General features: G+C 47.7%; 1 protein-coding gene across 1 annotated transcript in view; it reads right to left on the reverse strand.

Moving 5' to 3' along the window:
• Window positions 1-4350: 4350 nt before the first annotated feature.
• LOC140388342 (sentan-like) overlaps window positions 4351-14468 on the reverse strand; it is a 61894-nt gene continuing 51776 nt past the window's right edge. The window contains exon 4 of the mRNA XM_072472347.1: window positions 4351-7211. Coding sequence (XP_072328448.1) covers window positions 7116-7211 — 96 coding nt within the window. The 3' untranslated portion in view covers window positions 4351-7115. The remainder of the gene's footprint in view (window positions 7212-14468) is intronic.

Consider the following 14468-nt stretch of genomic DNA (forward strand, 5'->3'; position numbering starts at 1 on the left):
ACCTGCAACCCCTTTATATATTAGGGCTGGACAGCATATTCATTTAACAACAGACATGGTCTTGCAGGTAATGAGGATATTATGTTTTTTTTGCCATCCCTGGATCCTTCATGTATAGGGCATCCTCAATTGCTCCCACATGACCATCAAAAGGAAGGGTCCCACCTCCTCAATGTTCAACAAGTCTGCAACCATAATACCAGCTTCATTGATGTGTGTGTGAGATTTGATTTACTTTATTGATTGTCACGAGTACAAGAGGTACAGTGAAATGTATTGTGCTCTCTTTCCTGGCAGCTGTCATGACTCTTTCACCCTCTGGCAGCCCAGGTTGCCTTAGATCATCACTCCGACCCCAAATTCCATGGATGGTTCCTATGGGACAAGGGTCCCTTGATGAGATGGCTGTTGAATTCGTAAGGGGAGATCCAGACAGAGGCACAGGGGTAATACAAATAATTCAACCTGTTCAGCAGGACAATCGCTGAGCTTCTGAAGGCTTCATCAAGGCTTCTGAAGATGAGATTCCGGTGTCTGGACCAATTGGGTGATGTCCTACAATAGTCTCTTGCCATGGTCTCAGACATTGTGATATTCTGCTGTGCTATCCATAGCATGGCCCTCCAAAGAGGTGTGGACTTTGACGATGGTGAGGCCATGGGAGGAGGCCGCTTGCCCAGGGATGAGGAGCACGAGGTGAAAAGGTGGGAGGTATTGGAGGTGGAGGGAGACAACTCTGAGCAGAGAGGAGGCCCCACTGCATGTCACGGTGGCCACTTCCTGCCACCCTGCCGGAAGAGCACCTCCCTCCTCTCCCCCACAGCCTCCAGCTTTAGGCATCGATGAGGTACTGCCTTGCCCTGGTTGCCGGATTTTAGGCTTTCCTGTGGCATTCCACTTTCCGCTGGTGCTGTGGAAGACGTTTTTGGCATACTCAGCAGATTTTCCGCTTCGGCCAAGGCAATAGGATAGAGCAGAGGAGTGGGCCTAGATACCTTTTCACAGGGTCATTGAGGCTGCCAGCAACCGCCCCCCCACCCCACCCCCTCCCCTCCTCCCGGGCTTCATGCGACAGATTACCTCACACTGCCGTTTTCTGTTCCTCCCCCTCCCCCTCCCAGGAGAAGACTGCGCACAACCACTGGGAGCATGAGAAGACAGGAGGGGGACCGCCAGACCTGCGGCCCCTCACTATGGCCGAGCAGAGAGTCCTGGATGTGGAAGAAAGGGAGATCGCTGTGGTGGAGCTCAGCCGCAGGCAAGGAGTGAGACCCCGCTTAGTTGTGGTTCCCCATGACTTGTGTGCCAACTCCCTCCCCAACACCAACCCCACACCACCTTCACCCTATACCACCCCCACACCACCAACCCCCATCCTCACCCCCACCACCCCCACACCCCATCCCCGGCCTGCGGTCTAATCATACATCTTGCCTTGTGTCTTACAGGACCTGCTGGAGATGAGGCAGGTCCAGCAGGCGTTCCCGCCCCCAGCCACTGCCAAAGATGGAGGCCCCCCATCAGCCGGCACGAATGGTGAGAGCAACTCAGACACCAGCCCTCCGCCTGAGACTCCGGCGACCCGGGAGCTTGGGTCGGAGGATGACAGTGATATTCCGTCACAGCTACTTCCAACACCCTCCACCTCCCAAAGGCACTCACCTCGGTTGGGCATGTTAGTGAAGAGGCTCCTGAGACACTATCTGGTGCTCAGCACACAGTTGAACCAATACTGAAGGTGGAGGTTGGAACACCTGTGGTGTTCTTTGTGTTGCTAAATTCAGGATGGTTGGTGTAGTGTTCACAAAGACCACAAAATTGCTTTAACTTGAACAAAGCTATAAATTCATTAACAGTACTAATTTGGATTCGGCACGTACACCTAAATAATACAGTTGATAATTAACATATAATCTACACTCAGCGACAACTAATCTCTACACTATTATAAACTATTATCTGCTCTTACTCACACTATCTTTCCTTCAATCTGTACACTAGCTAACTCCTTCACTTCTCTCCCCACAAGGCTTTGCATCAATGTCTTATATACTTGTAACTCTAGCTCCCTCTAGTGGCTGATCTAGACATTTTATTAACCCTTCCAGTTCTTACATTTATGATAATACCACACATACCCTTGCCCTCCCCTGCATCCTCCTCATCAGACGAGGCCTGGTGTTCCACCTCCTCCTCCAGCAGAGCGTCCGTCTGCTGCGCGATGTTGTGGAAGACGTGGCAGATCACCACAATGTGGATGACCTTCTCAGCATCACACTGGCGAACACCTCCAGAGTGGCCCAGGCAGCTGAACCGCATCTTTAGGAGGCCGACGCGCCGCTAGATCACGGACCTGGTCGTTGTATGGCTGTCGCTGTAGCGGGACTCCGCGTTGGTCGGTGGCCCCCGGATAGGTGTCATCAGCCACGACCACAGCGGATAACCCCTGTCACGCAGGAGCCAGCCTCCCAGCTGTGTGTGGGGGTGAGGGGGGGACGGGGGGACGGGGGGACGGGGGGGGACATCTCAAACATGTCAGAAGTCGTCCAGTGTGCAAAGATGAAGGAGTCCTCACACTGTCTGGGTATTGGATGAAGATGTGCATGATGCACAGCTGATGGTCACAGATCAGCTGCACTTCCATCAAGCGGAACGCCTTTCGATGGCGGGAAACCCTGCTCCCCGGCATCCTCTGTGGGCTCAGTCCATATTGAAGTGGATGTATTGAGCCGCCTGGGCATTTAGGGCCTCCATGGTACACGGATGCACCTGTGCACCGAGGTCTGTGAGATAATGGAAAGGTCCCCACTCGGACCTTGAAGGACCCTGTGGCATAGAAGTTCAGGGCAACTGTCATCTTGATGGCCACCGGGAGGGGGTCTCCTCCCCCATACTCCCACCGTGCCAGGTGTGCCATCATCTGGCAGATATGTCGCACTGTTTCTCTGCTCAGCCGGAGACTTCAACGGCATGCCCGGTCCGGCAGAGCCTCGAATGACAGGCGATGCCGGTACACCCGAGGCCTCATGCGGCACCCCCTTGGCACCTCCTCGGCCTCTTGGGCGGCTGCTCTCCATCCTGGGTGGCTGCCACCGGTTCCTCTGCAGCACACTCCGCTGGTGCAGCTCTGCTGCTGCACACTCCACATGGGGCACCCATACAGCCAGTGGCACTCTGCAGAACCAGGAACTGAGGTGGTCAGTGGAGTACGCAACAGGATGGGCGTAGTAAAGGCGGCCCATGCCTGGGCACTGCCCCAGTCCCATGGGGGATCGCCCCAGCCTGTGCCCCTGGCCATGGCAGGGCCCGCCCACCCCAGCCAGCCCGGCCAGTGTCCGGCCTGGCAGCCCGCAGCCGCTCCTTTCTGTGTCCTACCTCCTCTCTCTCCTTCATCCGGTTTCACGATTTTTAAAAGCACAAGTGAACCGCGCCACCGGGAACTCGGCCCTTCGGAGGAGGAGAATCGCAGATGCCCCGGGGAATACCATGTCAGGCCGCGAATGATATGCAAATGGTGTTTATTGTACTTGCATTCCGGTACGCATTGATGCCGCTGTTGAGGTGATGGAGAATCGCGATTTGATGTCAAATCTGCGCCCGCTGTGATTTTGGCATCGGAATCAATTCACCGCCCAATCACGTTTTGCGATTTTGGTATTGGTAAACGGAGAATCCCACCCATTGTTGGTCGAGCTTGCCATTTGAATTTTCCACCTCGCTTCCACCCTGGCCTCTCCGTGCTCAGCCTCCATCGCTGATCCAAAGAAGCTCAATGTTAACTCTATTTCTCTCTCCACAGATACCACCTGACCTGCTGTTTAATTGCAGTATTTTCTGTTTGTATTTCAGATTTCCAGCATTTAGAGTGCATTGCTTTTGGCTTATTCAATATGCTGTTGGAGCAATCAAATGAACGTCCCTGAGGGATGAGCTTCAGTGGGTTGAATGGCATTTAATCATCTCTGGTCTTGCGAATTTGGGTTATTTGAATAACCACCTTATTAAACAATTATGAACTATTTTGACAATGTTGCCCAGTCTGTGATACTGTGGTCCATTTCAATTAATCCATCAGGGAATGAAACAATTTTCTTTTCCATTGGTTTGTGCCGCCCATTTCCAGCCGTGTGGGAACCATCAAACTTGACCCCATTATTTTGGTTGGAATTTTAATTTAACCATAATTACTACTTCCCTAATGAATTAAACAGGAACATAATGCACTGTCACTGAATAATTAAATTATCAATGGAAACATTTATTAGCGATACAGTAAATCAGCCCAAACTACAGCAGGCAGCAGTTTCTTGATTGATTTCCCATTGTACTCAAGAGCAATTGCATTGTAGATTTAAGTAGTGCGAGCAAACATGAACCTATTTGTCTTTGTTGTTCAGTCGTTGCAACGTTTCAGGTGATTGGAGTATTTGTTTTCTCACAGTGACAGTTGTACTGGAACATAGGAAGGAAGAGCAGATGCTAAGTTGCCTGTTGCAGAGAATTTACGGTCAAAGGAATGACTATTTGACATTGATAGAGTAGCAGTGCATTGTTTTCACCTCCGCAGAGATTTGCAAGCAGATACAACCCTCAGTTACATAGCAACCTGGAATTTGCCTTTTCTGCACAGCCCCAAAGATTGCTGCTGTCAAGGTTACAAAAGCTGAGGTTAATTTTAATTGTTGCCACTGGGCGAGAGGTGAACTGTCTGTTTTACACCCCATTTGATTCTTCTCTCCATTGACTTAAACAGAAAGGATGATCAAGCAAATTCAGAAATTGACAGCACACCCAACCTGCCCATCTTCATTTCTTAGCTCTATGCCTACCGACACTGTCAACATTTCACTTTCTACAGCTATTGTGCTCATCCCTTTATCACACCTGCTTCCTAAAATAACTCAACTGCAGCACTGTTTTCTCATCAAACGCTGCTTATGCTAACCAGCACTTTCTCTCCCAATTCTTTGAAAGCACTCCCTGCTTCATTTCACTCCCTCCCAATCCGACAAACTCACTGTATTACGGCTGTCATCGTTAAAGTCACTAATGATATTCTGTGCGACTACCATTGTGACTGCACATCCCTGTGTCTCTGCCACCTTCTGTACATCACTAATTCTCTTCCTTGGCCACATTCATGGCACCACATTCTTCTGATTCCAGCACCCCTCTTCATCTTCAGTCATTTCATTTGTAAGCAGTATCATGTACAATTCATCATCTACATTCAACAACATATTCCCAAGCATGAAGTTAGCTTATGCATATGTGCAGATAACATCAATTCTATCTTCCTGTTGTTGCAACTGACAATAGGATGGTTGTTGTGAGAACTTATTATCTGTTTGACATGAATTCCTAAATGAGCTACCACTTCCTATAGCTCAATGATAAAGAAAACAGAGGTCATCCATTGACTTTCGTCGACGTCTACCTAACTTTGCAGTTGACTCCTTCCTGGCCGGTTGCTTAGGCTTCGTCCTGCAGTACATACCCTTAGCATTCTATTCAATGCTGAGTTCAGCTGTACTGTGCCATGATAATTTATTTCCACCTCTGGAACCATATCTGATGAGTTACCTGCTCTTTCTCATCATTGTGGCTATCATTTTTCTAAGCAGAAACCTTGGTAAGTAACTTTAGGTAGAAACTTCAGTTCAACAACTCCCCCCTTGGCCGTTCAGTGGGGTGGGCCTCCTGACTATCCTTCTGCTCCAATAACAATAAATTCTGTCAACACCCATTTGCATATAAGAGACAAATACCACCAGCATTATCATATATCTGTTTCGACAAGTTTTAATTTGATCTATGTAGATTATAACTCCACATCATACAGGTATAACTTTGTGCTGTGAAGATCTGCAAAAGGCTCATTCACCCAAAAATAATTTATCCAGCTGTCTAAAAAATATACTCTTAAAAAATATTTTAACCTCGGATGTGTTCATTTCATCTTGATTGGTTAATATTGTCTTTTAAGTAACTTGCTAGCAGTCAGGGTTTTCTATTTGTGGCATTGCCAGCCTGTGATTTTATTCCCTATTCATTTGAATGGTCAGGAAAATGGGAACTGCTAAGTGCAATACAGAACACCAGTCACTGTATCTTACTACTAATACTATTGTTACTGTGTAATAAAGTAATACTCTGTTTAAATAGATTTGCTTGTGCATAATATTTTCACTTTTTAATATGGTCGGCATTCTACTTGATGTCCAATGGCTAAATGTATAATACAATGACAATTTTATAATCCTGCGCATGCTATCGCAGACACTCAACATATAACAATGGAGGTTTTGGATTCCTGGCAGACTCTATCTGCTTTTGAAAACTGTAAAATGAGATAAACATGTTGGGGGAAGCCAGAATTGTAGCACGCATCTTTTAATTCCCTTTCCTTCCTTCTTGTTCACTTCTCCTTCTTGAGTCACTCTGACACATACTTTTGCATGAGGATATATAATTGTAAGTTGTTGATGGGCGGCACAGTAGCATAGTGGTTGGTACTGTTGCTTCACAGCGCCGGGGTCCCAGGTTCGATTCCCGGCTTGACTCATTATCTGTGCGGAGTCTGCACGTTCTCCCCGTGTCTGCATGGGTTTCCTCCAGGTGCTCCAGTTTCCACCCACAACTCCCGAAAGACGTGCTGTTAGGTAATTTGGACATTCTGAATTCTCCCTCAGTGTACCCGAACAGGTGCCGGAGTGTGGCGACAAGGGGCTTTTCACAGTAACTTCATTGCAATGTTAATGTAAGCCTACTGGTGACAATAGAGAGTATCGTTAAAACTTTGTTTACTCTAGCTTCTGAGAAACCAGCAAGTATTAGTGCCAAATTTGATTAACAATATTTCAGTTGTGTGTTTTTGATCATTTTTGTTAGACCATAAGGCAAAAGTAAACAACAAAAATAAAGGATAATATTGAAAGCCATTGTGTACTTAGTGTCATTTATCATCTAGAAACAGAATAACCTTTCATCAAAGTGTACTTGGGTTCTTTGTTTTTCTCTTGATAATTATGGGGAACTGCTGGAAGCTTTTGTTATAGTTACATGTTGCAATCTTGAACCATAGAAGACAACTCCTGTTTTAACAGTGTTGTAAGTTAATCAAGGTCCAATGTGAGGATGCATTTCTCTCTGGCAGAATTCCTATAGAAGACACAAAGTAGGTGATAAGCTGAGAGTTCAATTACGGCGATCTGAAATGAAAACAGACACAGAAAATTAATCAACATTAAATTCTTGCTTCTTGATTTGAAGGAAGGCTATGGAGGCTTGTTTAGCACCTTGTGCAGTAATGAGATAACCAATAAGTATGCAAGATATAGCAACCTTTGGGAAGCTTTCAGGAACATTGTTTACAATCGCACAGTTGCTGTGTTGCCAGAGTAATTCCATCACTGGACAGCTTGTCCACAGTATTTCCATACTTTGCACAGGAGGTGAAGACTTACAGCTTACGTACATAGTTATTGGGCTATTTAGGGATAACCTGCCCTAAGGACAGAGAGCTGAAGCATAAGCACTAAAATGCAACCGTTACCCATAAAGGTGGCAGTTACCAAATTTTTCTCTTCTACTTTGCAACTTAAATTGTTTTTAGGGCCAACTGTGAAGTATTGGAGAAAATGGTCATTTGGCAGTAAAACAAATCAGAATTAATACGGACATTTCACAAATGCATTAATCAAATTTAAAATTATGTTGGAAGACTACTTCTCATTTTCTATTTGACTACTTCAGCTGCCAAGCTGGACTTTTGATCATTATTTTGCAGGAGTCCCCCAGGAGACATGGAGGTCGGGTTTCTATAGTTTGACAGCTAATTATAAAATTCTTTCACCAAGGTATGGATTATGAGCATAATAGAAAGCTGTGAACTTTTGAGAATGTGACATATTTTCCTAAAGTGATGCCCTGTATCAGTCACAGCAAGTCTACCCTATAGCTATTATTGATAGTAACATTCTGAGTTACTTGTTTCTAGCATCAAGGTCAAAAACATGTTTATCAAATAGAATACCTAGTCAAGTGGTTGTCAGAGATAAAGGGCTAGATTCTCCGTTTCTGCGGCTAAGTGCCAGGAGAATTCGCAAGCGTTTTACGATGCCATAATCGGCACCGAACCTTCACCGATTCCAGGACCTGTGAGGGCCGAGCAGCAGTGCCGGGTGAAACTACCGGCTCCCATGCCAAAAACGGCCGGGGAATGGCCGGGTCCACGGCCACGCATGCGCACAGCGACGACCTGCAGCAGTCGCACCCTACAACATGACGCCGGCCATGCATAGACCCAACCCTCCAAATGTGACTGCACAGGCCACCCCCTGGCCACCCGCCCACCAGTCCCCCTAGCCCTTGTGGAAGCACCCTCACCACCCCCGGCCAGCGGCATGGAACCCGGCCGAGTATGGCGGTGATGGACAAAGTTCGCAGCCGCCAAGCCAAGATCCTGACTGCCGAGATCACACGTCAGCCTCGCGCTCTGGAACTCGGCCCATCGGGGGCGGAGCACCGCGGGAGGGTTTTCCGATGACGTGCCAATCTCGTTTTAACGGTGTTCTGCGCGCAACGCGATGACGCCATTTCGGAGGGTGCGGAGAATCGAAAACCGGTGTCAAACCACCGCCGGCGATGCCCCCGATTTGGGCGCCGGAAGTGTTTCTCCACCCGATTGCAAATTACGATTTCGGCATCAGACAACGATGAATCCCGCCAAATGGCTAGCTCAGGAAAGAAGAAAGTAAGTAGAAATAAAACTTTCATAGTCTCCTGTGTTGTAATTTTAGTTATCCACGAGTCCCCATCATCATATTTCACTTTGTGCAATTATCTCAATAAGTGGAACAGAAGCCTTTCAAGTTACCAATCTATCAGACAATTCTCCATTGAAAAGCTGCTGTTATTGTGGAAGTCTGACAATTCTTTCAGAAACTTAAACAAAAATTCCAAAGTAAAATTCATATAAGATATAACATTGCATATGTGTTAAAACCTTGATTGCAGATTTTGCAGGCAATTTCTGTCCATTTGCCCATCCACAGAATGAGTTTCCTAGATCTCCAGTGTGTTACTTGTAAAGTGCATCACGATAGCAAATGTTGCTCCTGCTTTTGTGGGAAAAATTGTTGATCCTGTTGATTAATCCCAGTTCAATGTTGACGATAGATATTAATAGTGACACCTAAATTTATCCTTCCAGAAACATTGAAGAAGCAGCATTATTTATCTACTGATCCATTAGAGAATTAAATGGAATTAACTTGGGGCCAGTATTGTGCAGCCAGTTACTATGTTGTTCTTTCAACCCTGGGGCGGGATTCTCTGTCAGCCGACGCCAGAGTCGGGAAACACGATTGGGCGGAGAATTGGTTTTGACGGCAACATCATAGCAGGTGTCGGCTCACGCCAAATCATAATTCTCCGGTGCCTTGACAGCGGCATCAATGTGTTCCACTCCGCATGTACAGTAAAGGCTGTTTGCATGTGAAGTGGGAAATGGTTCAGAAGGGCACTTGGCACAGAAGATGGCTGCCTGACACACAAGATGGAGACACAGAGAATAAAGCAGACATAACTGATGCCTGGAGTCCAGCGGGGTGCCAGTGGGACAGATAGGAACAGATCCAGGACAAAGGGAGACAGACAGGAAGAATAAGAAATACATAAATGCAGCACACCACTTCAATAAAGCTGACTTCAGCCAAGGTGTATACAATGATATGCTGATACGAATGTCTTGGGCCATTTCCTAAAACAAAGGGACAATCGATACTGCTTTCCTGCTGCTGCCTGTAACCTGTAAAACCTCTTTGACTGTGGCCATGTGTAAATGGCAAAACGCTTACAAATAGGGATGTACAACCTATAAAATGTTTAAAGATAACAAGGTGATAATTGTTTTGTATCTGGGCTCATTGTGAACCCGAAGTGGCTGTTTAAAGATAGCAAGGTGATAATTGTTTTGTATCTGGGCTCACTGTGAACCCAAAGTATAAAACGAATGACTGCCATTCAAACCGGGGGAAAGGCTGGCTACCGTACCGCGGGGTACGTACGCTTTCTCCCAAAGCTTCGTGTAACAATAAAACTGCACTGATTTTAACACAGCAAGTCTGACTCCTGAAGTGGTTGATTTTTCCCACAATATATTGGCGTAGTTTGGCAGGGTCTTACTTCTGGTGAGTTCCGATCGAAGGCCTCGATCAGAAAGCCGGGGTAAAGATCGTTTCGAATCTGCAGGAGACTGACAGGTCAAAACGTGCAGTTTAAAATAAGGTACCTATAGTGATAAGCATAGTGATATAAGTCTTGACTGTATAGTGACATGATAATAGATCAGGTTTGGTACTAACTGCTGATAATATTAAGGATTTGTGGCTTGTGCTGATCAACAAATGGACACGGTAGTGCTGCCCCAAACGCCCAGCCTTAGACTGGCTGTCAAGAGGAGGAATTTCCCACGTGAAGGTCAGGATTTGAAGTGGGTATTGAGGCACCAAAGGCACTAATGATTGTGAAGCACAAGTGGCAGAAATCGACTAACCCCAAACTCTGTAGTGGCAAACAAACGCAGAGTTCTTGTATGAAAGTAGAGCATAAGTTGGGTACTGGGCTGTCCAATGTCTTATTAGCGATGCGGAAAAGGAGCTGATCAACTCTGACCTAGAGCCGAACTCGGGTGGAGAAGCACGTTGCCGAGGTGGTAATAGTGGACACTGTGAGTATAAGTCAAACCCTGAGAGACGGTAGCGGTAGCGCGGCGCTGGAACAGTAACAGTGGCTGGGTGGTAGTGAAGTCCCTTCCGTAGAGACAACACTTTGCTAGGAGGCAGCTGCGGCCGTACAGATGGTGCAAGGGTAGTAATAGTGGCTGGGGGGTAGTGAAGTCCCTCCAGTAGTGAGCACACTTTACTCATAGTAACCGGGGGTATTGAAGTCTGCGAGATGGCAGGCAATGTTATAAAAAGGGGATCTGCAGGTTCTCTTATCGAGACATATATGACAGACAGACAAGCGTTGATAAAAAAAGATGAAGAAGGACGGCTGGGACCGTAATCCCTAGATGGGGAATGCCCCTACAAATTGATTCGGACCAGGGGACACACTTCACTGGGAAAGTGATGAAAACAGTATGTAAACTGATGGGGATAAAACAAAAATTCCATATCCCCTATCATCCACAGAGTTCTGGGATGGTGGAACGTAAAAATAGAACACTTAAGAATACATTAGCTAAAGTCATGCAAACATCGGGAAAAATGTGGTCAGAGGTATTGCCCACTACACTAATGAGGCTAAGAGCTACGACAAACCGGACAACCGGATTAACCCCTCATGAGCTAATGACAGGACGGGCGATGCAATTACCAGAAAGCATCAATACAGGTGGGACCGATGTAGGTCCGCTAAAAGACAGAATCAGGAGATATGTTTCGGAACTGAGCACCCAGCTAGAAGGGATGCGCAAATTCGTAAAAGACAATCAGGAACAAAAAGACACACAAAGGGGAGCTTGAAATATTCCCTGATGTCCCAGCAGCGGGAAGTCGCGTCCTAATAAATACACTACCTGTTAAGCCAGGATTTGCCCCAAAATGGAATGGGCCATATGAAGTGATAATTAGTGGAGACGCCTGTGCCTGTATTGACATAAGAGGGAAGGGAACATGGAAACACTGGACCCAGATAAAATTGTATAAGCCTGAACATGAATGAACTAATCCGATTGCTTTCCCCCAAACACAGGAGGAGACCGCGAGCGAAGGACCAGTGTACTCGGAAAGTGTAGAACAGTTCTGCAACCAAGCTAAGCATACAGACAGATTATAAACTATAGTGTTAGAATTGATACTTGCTCGTTGTAAAAATGTGTGTAACCACGGGTGTGATTATGATACTTTGCGTTGTCGCGACTGTAAATTTGACTGGGCTAGACGATAATCTATTTTACAAAGCCCACATAAACTTACACGGGAATCGAACTGTATGCTACCCATTAGCACAGTCGGTAGAAGCCCTATTTGTAGCCACCATTGGGTGAATCCCGAGCAATTTATATACAGTTGACACATCAGGTGCACCCTGTAAGGGAGAAATCAGAAAGAATAAAAAGGGGATACAGGGGAGGTGTGTGAAACTTGTAAATCCCACCGACTCTGGGGGCGGGGAGCTCCAAAAGGAGGAGGGAAAGCTGGTCACGATACAGCAAGCTATCCGTTTTGTTTCACAGGGCAGGGATGGGGATGTGCCCATGTCCTGGTCCCCACAAATAATTCCTGCATACAGATGCAGTGCATCCGCCAGCATTGTCGGGTTAATTAAGGGCAGTATACTTGCACCTGCAATGAACTAAAATGCATGAACATAACCGCAGGAAGACAGCTCATGTGTGGGCAGTGCAATGGGACTCACATAAGCTCAGCCACATGGACATACCCGTTTGATACTCACCACGTGGTGGAATCAAACGGGGAGTCAGGGGAACCGAGAGATTGGGAATACAGGCAGACTCTTAATCAGGACACTACATGCTACCGGGCAAAGGAGGGATACGTCTTCCTCCTCAATGGAACGTACGCGACAGAAACACTAGGGGCGACATTCTCCGACCCCCCGCCGGGTCGGAGAATCGCCGGGGGCTGCCGTGGATCCCGCCCCTGCCGGTTGCCGAAGTCTCCGGCACCGGATATTCGGCGGGGGCGGGAATCGCGCCGCGTCGGTTGGCGGGCCCCCCCCCCCGCTCGATTCTCCGGCCCAGATGGGCCGAAGTCCCGCCGATAAATTGCCTGTCCCGCCGGCGTAAATTAAATCACCTACCTTACCGGCGGGACAAGGCGGCGTGGGTGGGCTCCGGGGTCCTGGAAGGGGGCGCGGGGCGATCTGACCCCGGGGGGTGCACCCACGGTGGCCTGGCCCGCGATCGGGGCCCACCGATCCGCGGGCGGGCCTGTGCCGTGGGGGCACTCTTTCCCTTCCGCCTCCGCAACGGCTTCCACCATGGCGGAGGCGGAAGAGACTCCCTCCACTGCGCATGCGTGGGAAACTGTCAGCGGCCGCTGACGCTCCCGCGCATGCGCCGCCCGGAGATGTTATTTCCGCGCCAGCTGGCGGGGCAACAAAGGGCGGAAATTCCTCTGGCGTCGGCCTAGCCCCTCAATGTTGGGGCTCGGCCCCCAAAGATGCGGAGCATTCCGCACCTTTGGGACGGCGCGATGCCCGTCTGATTGGCGCCGTTTTGGGCGCCAGTCGGCGGTCATCGCGCCGTTTCCGGAGAATTTCGCCCTAGATCTCCCAGGCCTTTTTGCTGTGGGAACTATAGGACCACTCACCGTACCATGCCCTCAGAAGGGACATATTCAGAGAAGAATAGTGACCCGAGCTATCAGCAAGGAATTCTGCGCTGATTGGGAAACCCCGGGCACATTAGGATCATCCCTGGGGTACGGGTTCCTCGGGACTCTATCTCTGGGGGGAGCAGCAGGAGTGATTAGTGCGAAGAACAGAAATGTAATTGTTTGTGGATAAACAATCTTGGGAAACAGTACCTCAAAAGCGCTAGAGGCTGTCAACCAAGAAATGGCTGAACTCTGATTATATGCACAACAGACACGGTATGCAGTAGATTACCAGTTAGCCCAACAAGGGGGAGTGTGTAAAATCATAGGAGGTAAATGTATAACCCATGTCATAGACGAATCCTATAATATTACAGAGGCCATTCACAATATCAGGGAACAACTGGATAACTTCCACAAAAGGAAGTAGCTGGCTAGAGTGGCTAGTGGGAAATACCTGGGGACCCTATTTAATACACGGACTGGTCATGTTCATATCGGTCGCACTGGTGTGCTGCCTTAGTTTTGGGTGTCTAAAAATCTGCTGTAGTACCGTAACAAAGGTTGTGTCAGGAACCAGTGTCACCCTTAACGAAACCACAATATTCCCCGAAGACTCCAGGAGATGCGGAGAAAGACGGGAAGTTGCGGACCTGCACCTATGAGAGCGGACCAAAAGGAGGGGTTGAAGTGGGAAATGGTTCAGAAGGGCACTTGGCACAGAAGATGGCTCCCTGACACACAAGATGGAGACACAGAGAATAAAGCAGACATAACTGATGCCTGGAGCCCAGCGGGGTGCCAGTGGGACAGATAGGAACAGATCCAGGACAAAGGGAGGCAGACAGGAAGATTAAGAAATACATAAATGCGGGACACACTTGAATAAAGCTGACTTCAGCCAATGTGTACACAATGATATGCTAATACGAATGTCTTGGGCCATTTCCTAAAACAAAGGGACAATCGATACTGCTTTCCTGCTGCTACCTGTAACCTGTAAAACCTCTTTAACTATAACCATGTGTAAATGGCAAAACGCTTAAAAATAGGGATGTACAATCTATAAAATGTTTAATGATAACAAGGTGATAATTGTTTTGTATCTGGGCCCATTGT

The sequence above is a fragment of the Scyliorhinus torazame genome, chromosome 13, assembly GCF_047496885.1.
Source record: "Scyliorhinus torazame isolate Kashiwa2021f chromosome 13, sScyTor2.1, whole genome shotgun sequence".
NCBI lineage: Eukaryota > Metazoa > Chordata > Chondrichthyes > Carcharhiniformes > Scyliorhinidae > Scyliorhinus > Scyliorhinus torazame.